This window comes from Boleophthalmus pectinirostris, unplaced genomic scaffold (genome assembly GCF_026225935.1).
Source record: "Boleophthalmus pectinirostris isolate CB_2022bp ecotype Guang Dong unplaced genomic scaffold, ASM2622593v1 HiC_scaffold_7, whole genome shotgun sequence".
Classification (NCBI taxonomy): Eukaryota; Metazoa; Chordata; class Actinopteri; order Gobiiformes; family Gobiidae; genus Boleophthalmus; species Boleophthalmus pectinirostris.
In genome coordinates this window covers 24,245,315-24,261,455 of record NW_026571473.1, presented here as the reverse complement: position 1 = coordinate 24,261,455, position 16,141 = coordinate 24,245,315, and the positions used below count along the sequence as shown (strand labels likewise).

The 16,141-nt window shown below is 39.5% G+C and overlaps 2 protein-coding genes across 2 annotated transcripts in view; one reads left to right on the top strand and one right to left on the bottom strand.

Moving 5' to 3' along the window:
* wwc3 (WWC family member 3) overlaps window positions 1–11,245 on the bottom strand; it is a 40,612-nt gene extending 29,367 nt beyond the window's left edge. The window contains exon 1 of the mRNA XM_020918796.2: window positions 10,687–11,245. Coding sequence (XP_020774455.2) covers window positions 10,687–10,832 — 146 coding nt within the window. The 5' untranslated portion in view covers window positions 10,833–11,245. The remainder of the gene's footprint in view (window positions 1–10,686) is intronic.
* A 3,147-nt stretch (window positions 11,246–14,392) lies between these two features.
* On the top strand, window positions 14,393–15,052 carry LOC110154890 (putative claudin-24). The gene has a single exon (XM_020918937.1). It carries the CDS (start codon window positions 14,393–14,395, stop codon window positions 15,050–15,052), a length of 660 nt encoding a protein of 219 aa, XP_020774596.1.
* The last annotated feature ends 1,089 nt before the right edge of the window (window positions 15,053–16,141 follow it).

Sequence of the window (16,141 nt, the reverse complement as noted above, 5' to 3'; positions counted from 1 at the left end):
ATGAAATAATCCCAACAACTAACCCCTAACAGTTTTAAAAAATGTTTCTTTCAGAAGTGCAATTTAACCAACGTGTTTTCTTACCATAGAAGACAACTAATGCCAGACATACACTGTGCGATATTTTCGATCGTTTCACTCAGCCCCAGCTCAAACTATATGACCAAATCTCAGGGTTTAAAAGTTCACAGCTCACGATTCATGTTCTCATACTATACAAACTACTTCAAAGCCTCACGAGAGAAAACTCGATTTCAGACTGGTTTGATATTCTTGTGACCTACGATTGCTGATCAGGAGCTGGTTGTAAGGTATTAATTGGTTCTTGTTACCCCATGTATACTACATGAAGTACGACACACGATTAAGTGAAAACTTAATCGATCCTAAAAACAGTAACACGAGTGAAAAAATCATCTCAAAAAGGGCCAAAAATCACACAGTGTATGCATGGCTTAAGCCAACACAGATATCTGCTTAGAACAAAATTGACACATAAATGTGTCAAAGGGGGAATATTAGAAAAAATGTGTTAGATCATTTAGAGACGGTTCTCCATTTTCCAACTACAAGACCTGTAACCTGACAACGCCCATCAAGACAAAGAACAATCACAGTGAATGGTCTGAAACCAGGAGATAACGTTCCAAATCGAAAGCACCTTCCAGGAGGACACATGCTCTTCTCCTGGGCAGAACCAGACCTACATCATTAAACCATCCTTCTGTTTCACAACGGTCACTGGGGAAAACCTTCACAAAAGTTCAGTCATTCACTTCTTTTTAAAACTCTACCTGCTCCTCGTGTGCCCAACCACAGCCCTGAAGATGGACACATGGGCCAAAGGACGACCCCAGAGACAAGCTGAGGCTCAAAGAGAGGCCAAGCTGCGTGGGGAGACTACAGCCATGTGTGGTCAGAGGGAGGACAGAGGGACAGAGGACGGGAGATGGGAAAACTTTAATTGAACAGTGCCACCATCAAATTAAAGCGACAGTCAACCTGTATCATATTGGAAAATCATATTGGATATGGACAAACTGAACACAGCAATCCTCATTAAAAGTGAACTGTTGAATTTGTCTCCATCTTTTCAAATCAACAAACTAATGGAACTCACTTCAACTTAATGACCTGTGATTAGAGCCGCAATTAATTTTTCTCTGCATATTCTGTTTGTGACTGTTTATGAAGTATGATTCATGAATAATGAAAAGGGAGAATGTATGATGGAAATTTATATTGTGGAAAGATTTTCCTCAATCGCTCTTTGTATAAATGAATGTGATTTCTACCTGAGACCAGAGCAGTCATTAACATGTGTAAAGCAGACACAACTGTCCCCACCTGAGGAAACCCTTTGTTGTACTACCTGTCATCAAATGTATGTACAAGTCTCTGCTTTGGTATCTAACTTGTATTTCTGTATAAAAACTCAGAGGAGATGCTCAGCGGAGATGCTCGGAGGGGAGACACTCAGGGGATGGAGAGAAAGGGTGAATGGAGAGAGGAGAGGCTGTTGATCTCTGGCCAGGGCAGGACTAGGCCCTGTCCATATCTGCTGTAACAAGAGAATAAACCTTTGTCTGTATTTCAAACTCATCTACTGCTTGACAGCTACAAGGATCAATTTTTATTCCAGGTGAATCTCTAAGGCTGCGTTCAGACTGCAGCCTGAAGTGACCCAAATGCGATTTTTTGGCTTCTATGTGACCTGTATCCGATCTTTTAATGACAGTCTGAACGGCACAGATCTGATTTTTTCAAATGTGACCCAGGCCACTTGGATATGTGGTCCTGAAACCGATACATATCCGATCTTTTGACATGCGACTTCAGTCTGAACGGCCAAAGCGCATCCATCCGACCTACACGTCATCAACAAGCGACAAACGTCACTATTCTGCGCTGAAGCAGGCGGAAACCGGAACTGTAAAATCGCCAGGTGCTCAATGCTGCGTCCATGTTTGGACAACTTCCGTAGACACAGAGCACGCTCGCTGCGGTTGATGCATGGGGTTGACGTCATCGTGTCCTCCAGTAACCGCATGCGGGACACTTTCGGGCCATTTACCGTTCACATTGGAGTCACAGACAAGTCGCATTTAATTGGAAATGTGAACGACCTCGCAAAAACATCGGATTTCACAAAAAAATCAGAATTGAGCATTAAGCCCTGCAGTCTGAACGTAGCCTAAGACTCTCCGAAGCAAAAGGTGGCACTAACGTGCATACTACAATTTCCTAGGCCACAGCTAATAACTGTGGAGAAAAAAAAAAAAAGTGCAAAAGTTTGGGTCAGAGCCTTTCAACGTTTTCTGGCATGGTCAAGACTCTGGTGCAGAGATTTTTGCGGCAGCGACATTTGGACCCGAGACCTTCGACTGCAAAGTGTTACTATCTACATCATCTTCTGGACACACATGATAACACACGTACTAACTACAGAAACTATTAGCAGACAACAACATGCCCAATCTCACAGCCTCACTCACTTTCAGATGCTTCTACATTAGACCTGTCTGGTCAGTTGTTTAGGATGTTAATGACTTTTGACTATTAAGTTAGTTAAACCCAATGTAAACAAACCAACGGAATTGACTAGTGTATACTTGATAAACTAATAAACATTTGAGTTTGGTTAACATAAAATTGTGTGGTTTTGTCTTTATTTTTTATAAAGTTCTGTGAACTTATTCCAGTAGTTTGAAAATTCCTAATTTTAAGTCAAGACAAATGAAAATAATTGAGTTGCCTTAAAAGAAAACTGAGTCATGCACTGCGAATGTTTGAGTTGGGCTAAATAAGCACTTTTAATTCAGCTGTTACCAAAAGGTACAAGTAGCAAGCCATCCAACCTTTTAAGTTCTGAAAGACTGTGACTTTTAATTTCAACAACTTAAAATTATTGAGGCAATAGATTGCCTCAATTTTTTTGAGTACTAGTTAACAGCATCTTCTTAAAACTACAATCAAATCTACAATAAAATCAAATACATTTTAAAAACAAATCTACAATCCAGTCACTCCCAAAACTCCTACAAACTGATTCCATGCTTTCTCCTTTCTGTTGTTTCATATATATATATATGTATAATTTTAACCCCAATAAAATATATCCCTACTATGTACAGCACAAAAGTACAAGAACATGCAAAACAACCAAAAACAGAAATATTCAAGATAAAGATACAAAATAGGCAAATTAAAGGTAAACATTTTAAAATACAATAGATACTGCATAATGTGAATGGTAAATGAAGGCAACAAAAACATCAGTGTTGAAAGTTTTAGTGTGTAGTATTTATTCTGAGTGTACTTTACTCCATTGGTGGGTTTCCTGAATGAACAATTTAGTGCATTCTCTCCCAGATATCCTGCCTTTCTCTCCTGTGTGAACCAAAACAAAGCCAAAAGTACATACTAAAGCCAGAGTGAACAATTTGCTTCTTTATTTCTTTCAAGATATCAAGATTCAGTGCTCAATGAAATACCCTACTTTGAATCCATGACTGGGCACTAAATGTTTCAATATTTGAGTCACTTAAGTCAACAATACAGCATAGTAACTGCTAGAGATTACTGCAGTATTCAGTGATCAGCCAGAGTCTAGTTGGCACAAAGAGTACAGTGTGATTCCCACAGACTGTATTTTATTGAGCTAGTAGTACTATTGATCATTTATAACAATTAACTCATAACTAATTCAAATCATTTTAAATTGAATGCTGTTTAATAATGGCAAACCAAAATATTTTAAAACACATACACCGTTCAAAGTCAAACATTAACTTGGGCTATATGTGAGGAAGTTTAGGTAGACACTTTTGTTTCATGTATTAGAAAAGTGAATTATTGTATACAAGATATCATTGAAATTGTGATTTTGAATGTGTATATAATGCAAAGACATTTATAGAGACATTTTAGCATATTTCTGATGGGAAAAATGATCTGACTGTCATCACTGAAAAAGTTTTAACAAATCTGATATCTTTTTTTTTGTGTGTGTGTGTCATTGATAGTAGTTTTTATTGGTTTATCATGAATCAGATTGGCCTACAGGTAGTTAACCCTCCTCTTAACCGTAAACAGCTCGGTTAAGTGCCGTGTTTCAAAGCGTTCATTTGCAGATACAGCACATTAAAGCTTAAACGTGTGCAATTAGGCTCCTGAGTCAGCAGCTCCTTCGCCCTAAGCTCAAACTGTGATGACAGAAAGCTCCATGGAGAAAGTCAAGCACACTAGAGGAGCCAGTGTCACAGACTGGCCTCCTCTTCCTCTTTAAATGCATGAAGAATGGTGCAGAAAGCAGCAAAAACAATGGTGGCCAACAGCTTGAGGTTGGCATGTCCTGTTTAGGTTGTTCTCTGTACAATATGGACACAAGAGAGGGAAAGAGAGAAGAAGAAAGAAAGGTGGAATGGAGAGAGAGAGAGTGAGAAAGAAAGAAAGAAAGAAAGAAAGAAAGAGAGAGGAAATGGAGAGAGGTCTGAGGGCTGGTGAGTAGTGCGTAACATTTCTGTTCCCACAAACAACAGAGAGACCAAGTGTTGCTGAGAGGACATCAACAGGGGCTACCACTCATTGGATTTAATGTCACTAATCAAGACTAAGATTGATTATTCACTAAGACAAGAACAATTATCGATTGTTGTTATCAGACTGAACACTATCTGTGATGAAAAATACTATTCTTTATCACAAGGTCTTAAACCAGCATATTTCAATTCATGCCCTGAACAACAAGTACTTCAGTTTCTTTAGTACTCTTAAACTAAAAGGAGTGTCAGGCACTATGTTTCCAAAATCAAAGTGTATTAACAAAAAAAACAACAAACAGCTGGAGGTTGGCATGTCCTGTTTGAGAGCTCGCCACACAAACTGACAGAGGAAAAGTGAAGGTGCAATGGAGTCAGTGCTAGTGACCAGAATGGAACATGTCAATATTTAATTTAAGATCTGTGTAAGATAAAAAAAAACCTACAAATTCTATGTGTATTCATTACAAAACATTTTGAAAATCAAGGTCATGTTTAGTCCTTTGTGCTTTGGCGTTCAGATCAGTAGAAGAGGAGCCACTCCACCAGCAGCAGAAACAGGACTTAAACATACTGTCCATTTGTTTGAAAGACACAGAGGCCAAATGACACGGGATCAAGCGATGGCATGTTCACCAGCCCCCTGCTCTGAAAGACAAAAAGAGGCAACATAAAGAAAGCACTGGGGAAGCAGAATGCCAGCGGGGTCCTGCGCATGTGAATAACCTCTCCATGCTGGAAACACGGCTCGCTCTTTCCAGAATAATTGAATTTGTTTTGCTTTGTGCCCAAATATAAAGAGCCCCCTTTGCTGAGCGGCAGGCCAGGCTATGGGTGTTGCATAACAGAGCTAATAAAGGAGGGCTCCGGAGCAGAAAGGGGGGAGACACGTGGGAACTTCCCCCTGTTCGGCTGCAGTGTCTGGGGCCGCAAGCGCGCACTCAGCCCCTGGGCATTAGCGGAGGCATGCCTGACATAACAGTCATACCACCACAGCAAAAAACACACAGCAATGAAGCGCTTATCTGCTTCAGGACCGGGGCTGTCCCCAAGGAATCCCTGTCCAATGTCCACTAACACTCAAACAACAGACGACAGCACATGTTTACCTGTTCAGGCTAGACTGCAGCTGTGTTGAAATTAGTTGAAGAAAACAGTTTAACTACAGCTATTGAGATTTCCATTTCAGCACTGTCCAAAATATAAAGGTTCAACTGTATGGTTCAAATTTGTCACAGTGAACCGAATTAAATATACTGCATACAGGGTTACAACAATGTTTCTCCACACTAGAGCTGCAAAATATATCACAATTTGAGTTGGCACAACCATCAAATTGCAAGGGCTGCAAATATTTAGGCAGCAAAAAACATAATGTAATTTTTGTATTGAAAGATCCTGTAGCTGTAGCTCAGACCTTTACAAACATGCTCTGAAATGCATGGGACTCTTGTGTTGGTTAAGTCTTCTGTTACTGCTCCAAGAGAGTTGCTTACAATGTGCTCTAAACGCAAATTTAATCACAAACGCAATACTTTTCAGAAAAAATACAGTTAGTTTTTTTTTCCCAAAATTGTGCAGCCCTGCTCGTTTTATCCAAGCAAAGGTAATGATTATACAACCCCCTTGGTTTGTTTAGATAGGCGCCTTGCCTATGATTAGGGATGTAACAATCCAAATCTCATGGTACAATATTTTCACAATATACATCTCATGGTACAATATTTATTGCGATAGTTTGAAGAGCCTGACATAATTGTAAACACTTTTTTGCCTTTAAAATACTCTTCTTCATGTTGTTTGCGCTGAAATGAATCATGGGATATGTAGTTCCAGATGTTTATTAGTTGTTGCTACTATAAAACCATAAAATCAAGCAAAGAAACTTGTGATTCAATATATTGTGACAGCTCACGATATTATTGTAGAGACTTTTGACGATACAATATTACGATATTTTGGTTATTGTTACATCCCTACTTATGATGTCTATATGTGCTTTTCAATGCTGTAGTTGAATGGTACCAGTGTTTAAGTGATTAGAGTATAATCCTGTGGGACACGCCCCCTGTGGGTCAGCAGACATGAGGGCCGTCACAGACGCCCCCCTGGGCAGATCCACACCCCTCATCATGGGACAGAGGTACCTGGGCTCAGGGGGTACAAGGACGCTTCAAGACATACACAGAAGAGCGTCAGGTGGGGACACAGCAACTACACAAATATCATGGTTTAGTTCAGTCTTAGATCTTACCACACATCAACTAGGACCTTAAAATAACCAACAAGCCAATTACACAATGAACTCAAGACTCAAGTCAATTCAGCTCAATCTGATCCACTTGTTTATTCCTCCTAATTCATTCATTCATTAAAAAAGAAAGAAGGAAAACTTATAAAATAATTTTCATGTTGCTAATCAAAGAAATGGTTTGATAAATACTAAGAAAATGACAACAAAAAGAGTGAATTCCTCATAATTTAATATTCATTAGTTTTGAGAATTTGGTGACACTGGAGTGTGTGAACTAGGCTACTACTATCATAACCGTTAAAAACATGCCCTGTGTAGCCATTAGTCAACAAAAGGGAAGAGGGGGGAGCAATGAAAAAAAGTGTACATGAATAGTGATGGGACATATACATGTACAGTTACTACATTGCCAATTCTTCTTCTGAGAGTTCACACTTCTCTGTGATCGGTTAAATCCACCTGTCACTCACTCAGAGCATGATGGCGAATATGAGGAGTGGATGGAAAAAGGGTCCGAGTGTAGAAATGTAGCATTAAATAGAAAAGCAATGAATCACGATTTGACTGAAATAGCATTACTGTCAGATTACAATTTGTTTTCTTTCCAAATATTGATCAGGCCTAAAAGGAGGTATATGTATGGATGTCACAATAACTGAAATATCATGATATTGTATCATCAAAGTTCTCACAGTAATATCGTGGACCATCAAAATATATCAAATTACAAGTCTCTTTGCTTTTATTAAGAGTTATGGTGCAGCAATAGAAAAGAAAGAGGGAACTACATAGACCTTTATGCTTTGCTCCATTTCAGTGTAGACTACAAGAAGAAATAACAGTTCTAAGCACTTCTAAGTCTTAGTTCTTTGGATTAAGTCTTGTCAAGGACATTTTAAGAGGAAAAAGTAGCATATTAACAGTTTTGTTAGCCTCCACAAAATATCGCAATAAATATTGTACCGTGAGATAAAGACCATGAAAACATCCTACAGAGAGATTTGAATATTGTAACATCCCTAATCATGAGCCTCCCCATCATATCGTGAGCTTTCCAATGATATCGCAATAAATATCGTACAGTGAGGTTCATACCGTTACGATTTGTATCGTGAGACTTGGATATCGTTACACCCCTAGGTGTATGGCAAGCTCTCAAAACTACTAGTATTTAGTATCGCTGTGATCTGACCAAGCATATGACACAAACTACATTGACAAAATGTGATAAGTACTAAACAATGTCTTTCATGTAAAAATGTAGATAAGACTCAATCAAAAAACTTTTGCTAGCTCTCTCCGCACTCTTCTTTCTGCTGTCCATATAAATCTTTAAAATCCCAATAAAATAACTGCATCACTAATAAAATGTTTTGTTGAATACGACCCGTTTAACCAATGAAGCGCCTAAGGTAAAACAGCAATAAAATACTGTGATATCTGGTATACACAGCCCTTCTTTTACATAGAGTAAGTTGTGTATTTGTCTAATCTGGGCCACAGCAACATAAAGCTATTCCAACTATCAGTAGTATTTGATCAGGTGACAGGCTCCACGCTCGGGCTCCTCTAAAGCTGCGGAACATTGCACTAACTCGCGGTGTAGGCGTCCCGACCACATCACGTGGTAGATACCAAGCTACAATCATTTCAGTTTCTGTGTAAAAGACTCCTGCAATTCCCCTCATGCTTCAGTGACATGCAAACAGTTGATCTATACAAAAGGAAGAGGCTCAGGTGATGAAAATACTCTAGTTGAGATAAGCAATAAATCATGGCACGAAGAGACAAGAGATAGAATGTGTTCAAAGTTAGATGGAAAAATGTATTACTAGAATATTGCTGTAAAATGATCTTATTTTGGTTTATTATTATTATATTAGATTACATTTCTTATATTCCAAATGGGTCTACTTTAAACAATTTGCAAAAGAGTACAGTCTACAGTTTCTTCGCTCATCCCCAAGTTTTCCCCAGAATTGAAGAAGCTGCTTTTGTCCAGTTAACAGAATTGAATTTTTCGTTTGCTGGACTTCCATGTCTGCAGATCAACTTAACAATGCAAAAACACATTTCAATGAAGAGGAAAAGGAAACCAGGTTTGCCTTATCAAGATGCAAGCATTCTCTCAGCTTGAATCAGATGAGACTTAAAAAACTGGACTGTGCAGCGTAAAGTTTCACATAGTCTAACAATACTCTGAATTTAAATGCAACACTATAATTCCCGTTAATCTCTCAAAGTCCGCGTTGAAAGCCAGATTGAGTTGGTCAAATCCCAGTCGCCCCACAAAAGCACATCCTTGCAGCTTTCCCAGTGGCCCAGCTAGCATTCCTGACATATTTTCACAAGGAATCATGGGAGTTGGAGTTTTAAAGGTACTGTCAAACTGTTGTTGACTGTCAAACTAGAGCTGTGTGTTTTACAAACTGAGGCACAGGGACTGTCAGTGCTATTAGTGACACATTTTTCTGATGGTTAAGTTAGACTGAAAGTGCTGTAGTCCTGTTTGAAAATAGAAAAATATGTGCTAATGTTTTGTTATGGTTTAGCCTCATGTAAGACATACATTTAATCTGACTGAGTTATAGTTTTGAGACCTGATATTGTTCTGGTCTACACTTGCTTTGGTCCTGCTTATACCTGGATTTTGACCTGGTTTAGATCAGATCTGGACTAGTTTTAGAACAGAGGAATGTTTAGTCCCGTCTATGTTCCCAATCTTTGCGTTTTTATTATTATCCTGACCAATTTAGTGTCTTTTTATATTACACTATTATCATAATAAAAATGACTTTACTTAAATTGAAATAAATAGAGGATATTCAATGTCAACTGTCAAGATTTTTTTGGGATGAGTTTAACACAAACTTTTGGTACATAATTAGCAACACAATGTGCCACAAAAACTACAAAAGGCTAAATAAACTAACCTAAACCTTGCTCCTTATGCATATGTAGGCCCATGTTGTTATATGTTAAGGCTGGACAATAATAGTCCACTCTGTTGTTAAGCAGGAATGTACAGGTCACTCCAGTCATAAACACAGATGCCTTTAACACAGACATCAAGTTGCCTCTTCAGATTACTCCAAAAGATGAGCTCATGTGATGGGCCATAACTTTGACATTTACAACATGCAGTAGTACAGAGAGAGTAGATGTAGGATGTGTATACAAGGCCACAAACATGTCAGATTTTAAAGCCTTCTTGAACATAAAATACATACTTCCAAGAGCTAATTTGTCATTTCATGCATGATCCTGTGGGTTATAATTTAAAATCATACAGCCCTATTACAGTGTTTAAATACTGCTGTTGTAATATCATCAGCAAATGGTTCAACATGTTTTGAGCCTTAGGTGGTATAACATTTAACTTTTACATTTAGTTTTGCACTTTTGCTTAATGTTTAATTGTGTCCAACATTTTGGATAAAAAACGTGCCTGTTGTCAAAGGCTATAGCCCGAGGGAGAAAATGGGGAAACAAAAAAGAAATGAATATTGTATGGCCAGCACCGTTAGCGAAACACTGGTTGTAAAAATGTAATGTAAGAAAGAATAGTATTAGTATTAGTGGCAGCAGCTCAGTGGGTGACCTGGGCGTTACATCCCGTGTGTCTGTGGGAACCGCTCAAGAGGTGGAGGCCAATCTCAGCTGATTCATCTCCTCCTGCCTCTCTACAACTTCAACACAACACTGTAACATTTTAAAATGAGCCGAGGACATTGCTACCTCCCGTCTCCTTGATAAACAAAACAACATACATACGTGCCACTATGCTGCCCCCTCCACTCCACTCCCTCTCTGCTCCCTGGCATCTCCTCCAAATGTTTTACTAGTTGAATTAACTTTTGACAGCACTCGGGGCCTGGTTGCATTGCATACCTATCTCTGGGGTCTATCCATGAAGTTTGCCGTGTGTTGTGGTCGATAAAAAACACTCTTCCGTCGTAGTCCCGGGCTTCCTCCCAGCCTGCGGGCAGCGGCAGCTCCGAGCTCTCTCTCCGCCTTCCGCCGCTCAGCCACGGCATAGCGTCGGGATGGTGAGCCCCCTGCCCTGCTTTTTATCCCCCCGAAAAGTCGCTCCTCTTCACCGCATAACAACACTCCGCCGCCTCGCCGCTCTGCTCCGTAACAAGTAAAAAGGTCCCGTGCGTAAAGTTTCCACTAAAGTTTGCGCACTGAAAAAGTCCCCTCGGAGATACATCCACTTTTCTGGTAACGAACTCCCAGCGCTCTCACGGTCCTCGGTCGTCCATGTTCGCCTCCTCCACCATATTTCATTCCTCCGTGTCCATATTCGGCTGGAGCGGATTTGCATAAAGAGTCGGACGTAGACGGAGCCTGCCGCTTGTCCAATGGGGAGACTTCTGCGCGCCCCGCGATTATTAAAACTTAATTATGCAGATTCAAAGTTGATTTGACATATTGGCAAAGGAGCACGTGTCAGTACAGAAGATCGAGTGAAAATGGACGTACTTAATGAAAGTAGGAACGTTTAACCACATGTTAAGACGGAACACAGTTTTGCCACACAGGCAACTACACTAGGCTTCTAGATCAGGCCTAAAATATCATTATGTTTGTGATAGTTACTTGTAATATGACAAAATGCAAATATTGAACAAATGTGTCAGCAACATAGTCTTAATTTATTCCAGTAGGTTCAAATTTGGGGGGGTGATATGCGATACATGCACACCACCTAGTGGATCAGTCTTGACTGCAAACTTATAGGTTATAATAGGCCTACTGTATTTTATTTAATAGGTACACTAAATCTACAGTGCAAAGGCACAATACACGAAATAATAATATAAGAATCAGAAGTGGGACCAAGTCGTTGTTTTGCAAGTCTCAAGTAAGTCTCAAGTTTTGGACCTCAGGTCCGAGTCAAGTCCCAAGTCAAATACAGGCAAGTCCAAGTCGAGTCTCGAGTCACTGGCCCATAAGTCCAAGTCAAGTCCAAGTCGTCTGCTGTGAGCTTCAAGTCATTTCAAATCTTTAAACCAACGTACCAAATGTATTTATTTATTTTGTGCAATTTATATGAATTTTAAGATAAATTGTACTTAAAAATCGAACTATATTTATACATGAGTATTTATAAAGTATACAAGAGTTGTAGAATTTTTTATTTTTTTCCTTTTTAAATGTCTCGACAAGATCTTAGCGTGAATCATTACGGTCAGAATAGAAAGAATTCGGATTTAAAAGCGCTTCTCAAGTCTTCTCAAGACACATGCCTCAAGTCCGAGTCAAGTCCCAAGTCACTGACCTTCAAGTCCAAGTCGAGTTCCAAGTCTTAGTCCATTTTAGCAAGTCAAGTCTCAAGCCCTAAATATAGTGACTCAAGTCTGACTCGAGTCCAAGTCACGACTTGCCGGTCCCCACTTCTGATAAGGATACGATGGTATATCATACAGCAGCAAAACATTCGTGCACGTGGGCCTAGCTTTAGTGTCGCATACTTTTTGTCAGACCTCTTCTTCTCTACTCTCTATTCCTTCTCTTTAAGGTTTACACATACATTGACTCTGTTCTAGTTGGCTGACTTGTAAATGTCGTTTCCTAAAATATGTGCGCCTTAATATCACATCACTGTTCGCTCTATTAGTGTCCAGCTCTTGTGCAGTGGCGCCCTCTTCTGGACATCACGGATTTCCCCACTGTCAGCTGAGCACTTTTCTGGAGGAGGTGCCGGGGATTTTTATCAGTGCATTTTTCTGTATGTGACATGTCAAACTCGCTGTGTGCGTGTTTACGACGTGGCCAAATATTTTCACATGTTTCAGCTTTGATCTACGGCCTCCCACATAAAGTTCCCACAGGCTCCGGTCACAATAAGACGCACTGTTGTTTCATTTTCAGTCACATGAAGAAAAGGAAAAGTTAAAGGAACTATTCAAAAATAAAGAATGATTTAGGCTTATCGAGATATTGGATCAGCAAACAATATTTTTCTCATTTAACTTCTAAGTCATACATCTTAAATGTATAGAGAATGAAAAAAGGAATATATATTTGGAGAGTTTGTACTTCTATGTTTCAAATACTAATGTGGTTATGCTTTTAAAAAATCAGTTTAGGCTATATTTTACTTTAGTTTTTATTGTAATGTTTTTTGCCATTTTTACTAACTGGATCTTTTTCTCTTTTTTACTGCTTTATGATAATGCTTCTAATTGCAAATGATTTATATGCCATTTGTTGGCCACATTCCACAGCTTAACTGAACTATCTCCTCACTCAGTGTGAAACACAAACCTCTTTACATTCCAGTCCATTCAAGTACATAGCTCACTAATTCAATGAAGTTAATACAACTGTGCATTTAGCATCTAGTTTCTATCTGCAGCCTTCACGTGTGCACAACAAACATACAAAATTACATACCCATTACTAAACTTAATTCACTTTATCAGTTAATGTAACACCAAGTTTTTGCCTGCATGATAAAGAATGTCATTTAATTCATGAATTCAACTTTTCTAGTAAAGGATCCTTCACCTGTTTGTCTGTGGCCAAATCAATAAACTCCTCCAATGAAACATGCAAGTGGCAGATTCCCCTCCAGAAAAGTTTGAGCGCATCTTTAAAGGCCAAGAAGTTCAAACAATATTCAGCATGTAGGGTTAGTATTGTTAATGTGCAGATTCTAGTGCAGGCATTTGTGATATATGTGTATATATGGTTCTTTTGAATATATATCTTTTAGGTAAATTAACTTAAAGGGGCAATATGTAACTTCTGGTCCACCATATTCAGGTTGTCTTCATGCATATGTTAGTGGATTGTTTCAGTATTTGGCTTTAAACTGTTTTCATCTTATTGACTTATTCATGTTTTATAGCTCAAAAAACACATTCAGTGCACTTTTACTGTGAGTGGAGTCACCTCTCCACAGATGTGATCTGTACTTGGCCTGGTGGTTACATGCTTGTGTCCATGGAGAAGGATTAAAGAGATTAAGGACATGCTGTGGAACATTATAGGCATGTAGACATTATCACCATGGAGACAAGCTCTGACCAGAAAAGTTGAATAGTGCACATCTAAAAACCCAAATGTCTCCTTTGCATCAACACAATATTTTAATTGTTTCATTCTTGTGTGCAAGTAATATAAGTTCTTCATGGCGACTGTGCAAGTTTAAATCAAAGTCATCAGGTCAACCTCTGTAGGACTCTATGGATTCAGAAATGCTTGTATCTCAAAGAAAAAGTGTCATTGAAATCTTCAGTCTGTATTGGATGACGTCTGCTGTGGCAGCACTGGTGGGAAAAGCATTTGACATAGATCTTGTCTCAAGCCGGGTCGTGTGTGCCTCTGCCCCTGCTGCCCATTCTTGGCAGGAAGACCTCTGAAGGGGGCTGGGTCTGGAGCTGCTCTGGTCCTCTCTCCTCCCTGCTATAGAAGATGAGTGCCTCTCTGAGTGTTTCTTAGCCCACCAGCTTGTAACGCTTAAAGTCAGATAGAATTTTCAGGTATTGCCAGTAGCAGCTAACTCGCTCCTTGTCGTTCTTGGACTGTCCTCTTCTCCAACTTCTCCAGCTTCTAGCCTAACTCTTTCAAACTTTTTACACCCAACATGGACACATGCACCTGTGCTATGGAACTACTTGGGATGCTGCTCTTTGTTAGTGCTTGGCTCTGCACTTTGACTACCACTATCCTACCACAGTGGCTGACCATGTCTACAGCCCTCCTACCTGTCGAGAGCTACGATTTGGGACTTTGGGAGACCTGCGTTGTTCAGGACGTTGGGGGCATGGAGTGCAGAGCTTATGACAGCCTTCTGGGACTCTCCCATAATCTGAAAATGGCTCGTATGTTCATGTGTTCATCTCTGGGTGCTGGCTTGCTCGGAATATTGGTCTCAATACCTGGACTTTATATTATCAATACCTGTAAGGACCAAGACGGTGTCCGGACCAAGCGGACTCTGACTGTAATCGGAGGGGTGCTTGGAATAGTAGCTGGGGTACTGTGCCTCATTCCTGTTTGCTATATGGCGCATCTCGCTGTCATTCACTTCTTTGATGACAAGGTCCCAGATGTGGTGCCCCGGTGGGAGTTTGGTGAGGCCCTGTACTGTGGATGGGTAGGGGGATTCTTGCTTATCATAGCCGGGCTAGTGTTGATCTTCTCTGGGTCGTGTTCCCAGGAGGAGCCCCAGTCCACGGTGCAGCGGACGTATCACTTCATGAACTCTGATGTTGCCTACAAGAAAAGGCAGGAGTATGTTTAATGACTTGAAATGAAAGACTGGAAATACTAGACAATCATGTATGTAGAAATACACTGGATGTACTGGTAGCCGTAAGTTAGTCATACCTTGGGTCTCAGAAGTTTTAGTTGTAATATTCAAAAATACAAATCAGCTAATACTTATGCTTGTTGGTTACCATACATTATGAAAAGAGTTCAATAATTTTGGACACACAACTTTGTTAAGATGCAGAAACAAATTGTTGATTAATTATAGTATATGTGTGTTTGACTTCTGAAAATAATTTTACCTAACAATTCTGTCAAGGTATGAGTAAAAATGGGCTATACATGCAGGTTAACATCCAAAGTGACAATCATCAGCCTTGAAATATGACTATCATTTCTTTAAAAAAAACACCAATGACACAAAGACAGACAGCTGAGCTGTCTTCCACTATGCAATATGTCGTACTGTTTAAAGGTAACTTTAGGCTTTGTATATGACACTTTTAAGCTTATGTTATTTTCTATGCTGTGATTAAGTTATTTTAAGTGAGTTTTTGGTGTTGTCTAGTTTTGTAGTTTATGTGTAAATGTAAATACATAAAATGGAAATGTAAAAAACATATTTCTGGCTTTATTGTTTGATTTATTATTATGGAAATCAGTTACAATTTTACTGTAAGAATTATATGTTTATTTTCCATGGAATACGCCCACAGTCAGAGGTTCTCAACATGTGGTGCAAGTTTTAATGGTGGTTTGTATTATCCACACTGGTAGTATTGATTTTAGAGTGTAAATTAAGATGAAATGTTTTCAGTTATGCTCCACGCCCAAATGCCCAAATTTATGTCAAGTTTCCTACTTGACTGAAAATACTTTTCAGTTTTATTGCCAACCTTCCCACTAGTGCAACTTGAAAATCACTGCTGTGTGATTATGAGATTTGTACCAACAGAAATACTTCCTGTTATGTCAGTGGTGAGACCTGTCCACATGTGACTAATCTGTTGATAATTACATAAAGCAGCAGTCTCTGATCACCTCTGTCCCTGAGACGACAGCTCTCTGCGGGGGGTAGCGCCCCCAAAACTGCCCCACTCCTCCGGCCTCTGTTCCAGGT

What these genes read in the sequence shown, in the direction of transcription:
- LOC110154890 (XM_020918937.1), top strand. Translation starts at nt 14,393, where the DNA reads ATGGACACATGCACCTGTGCTATGGAACTACTTGGGATGCTGCTCTTT.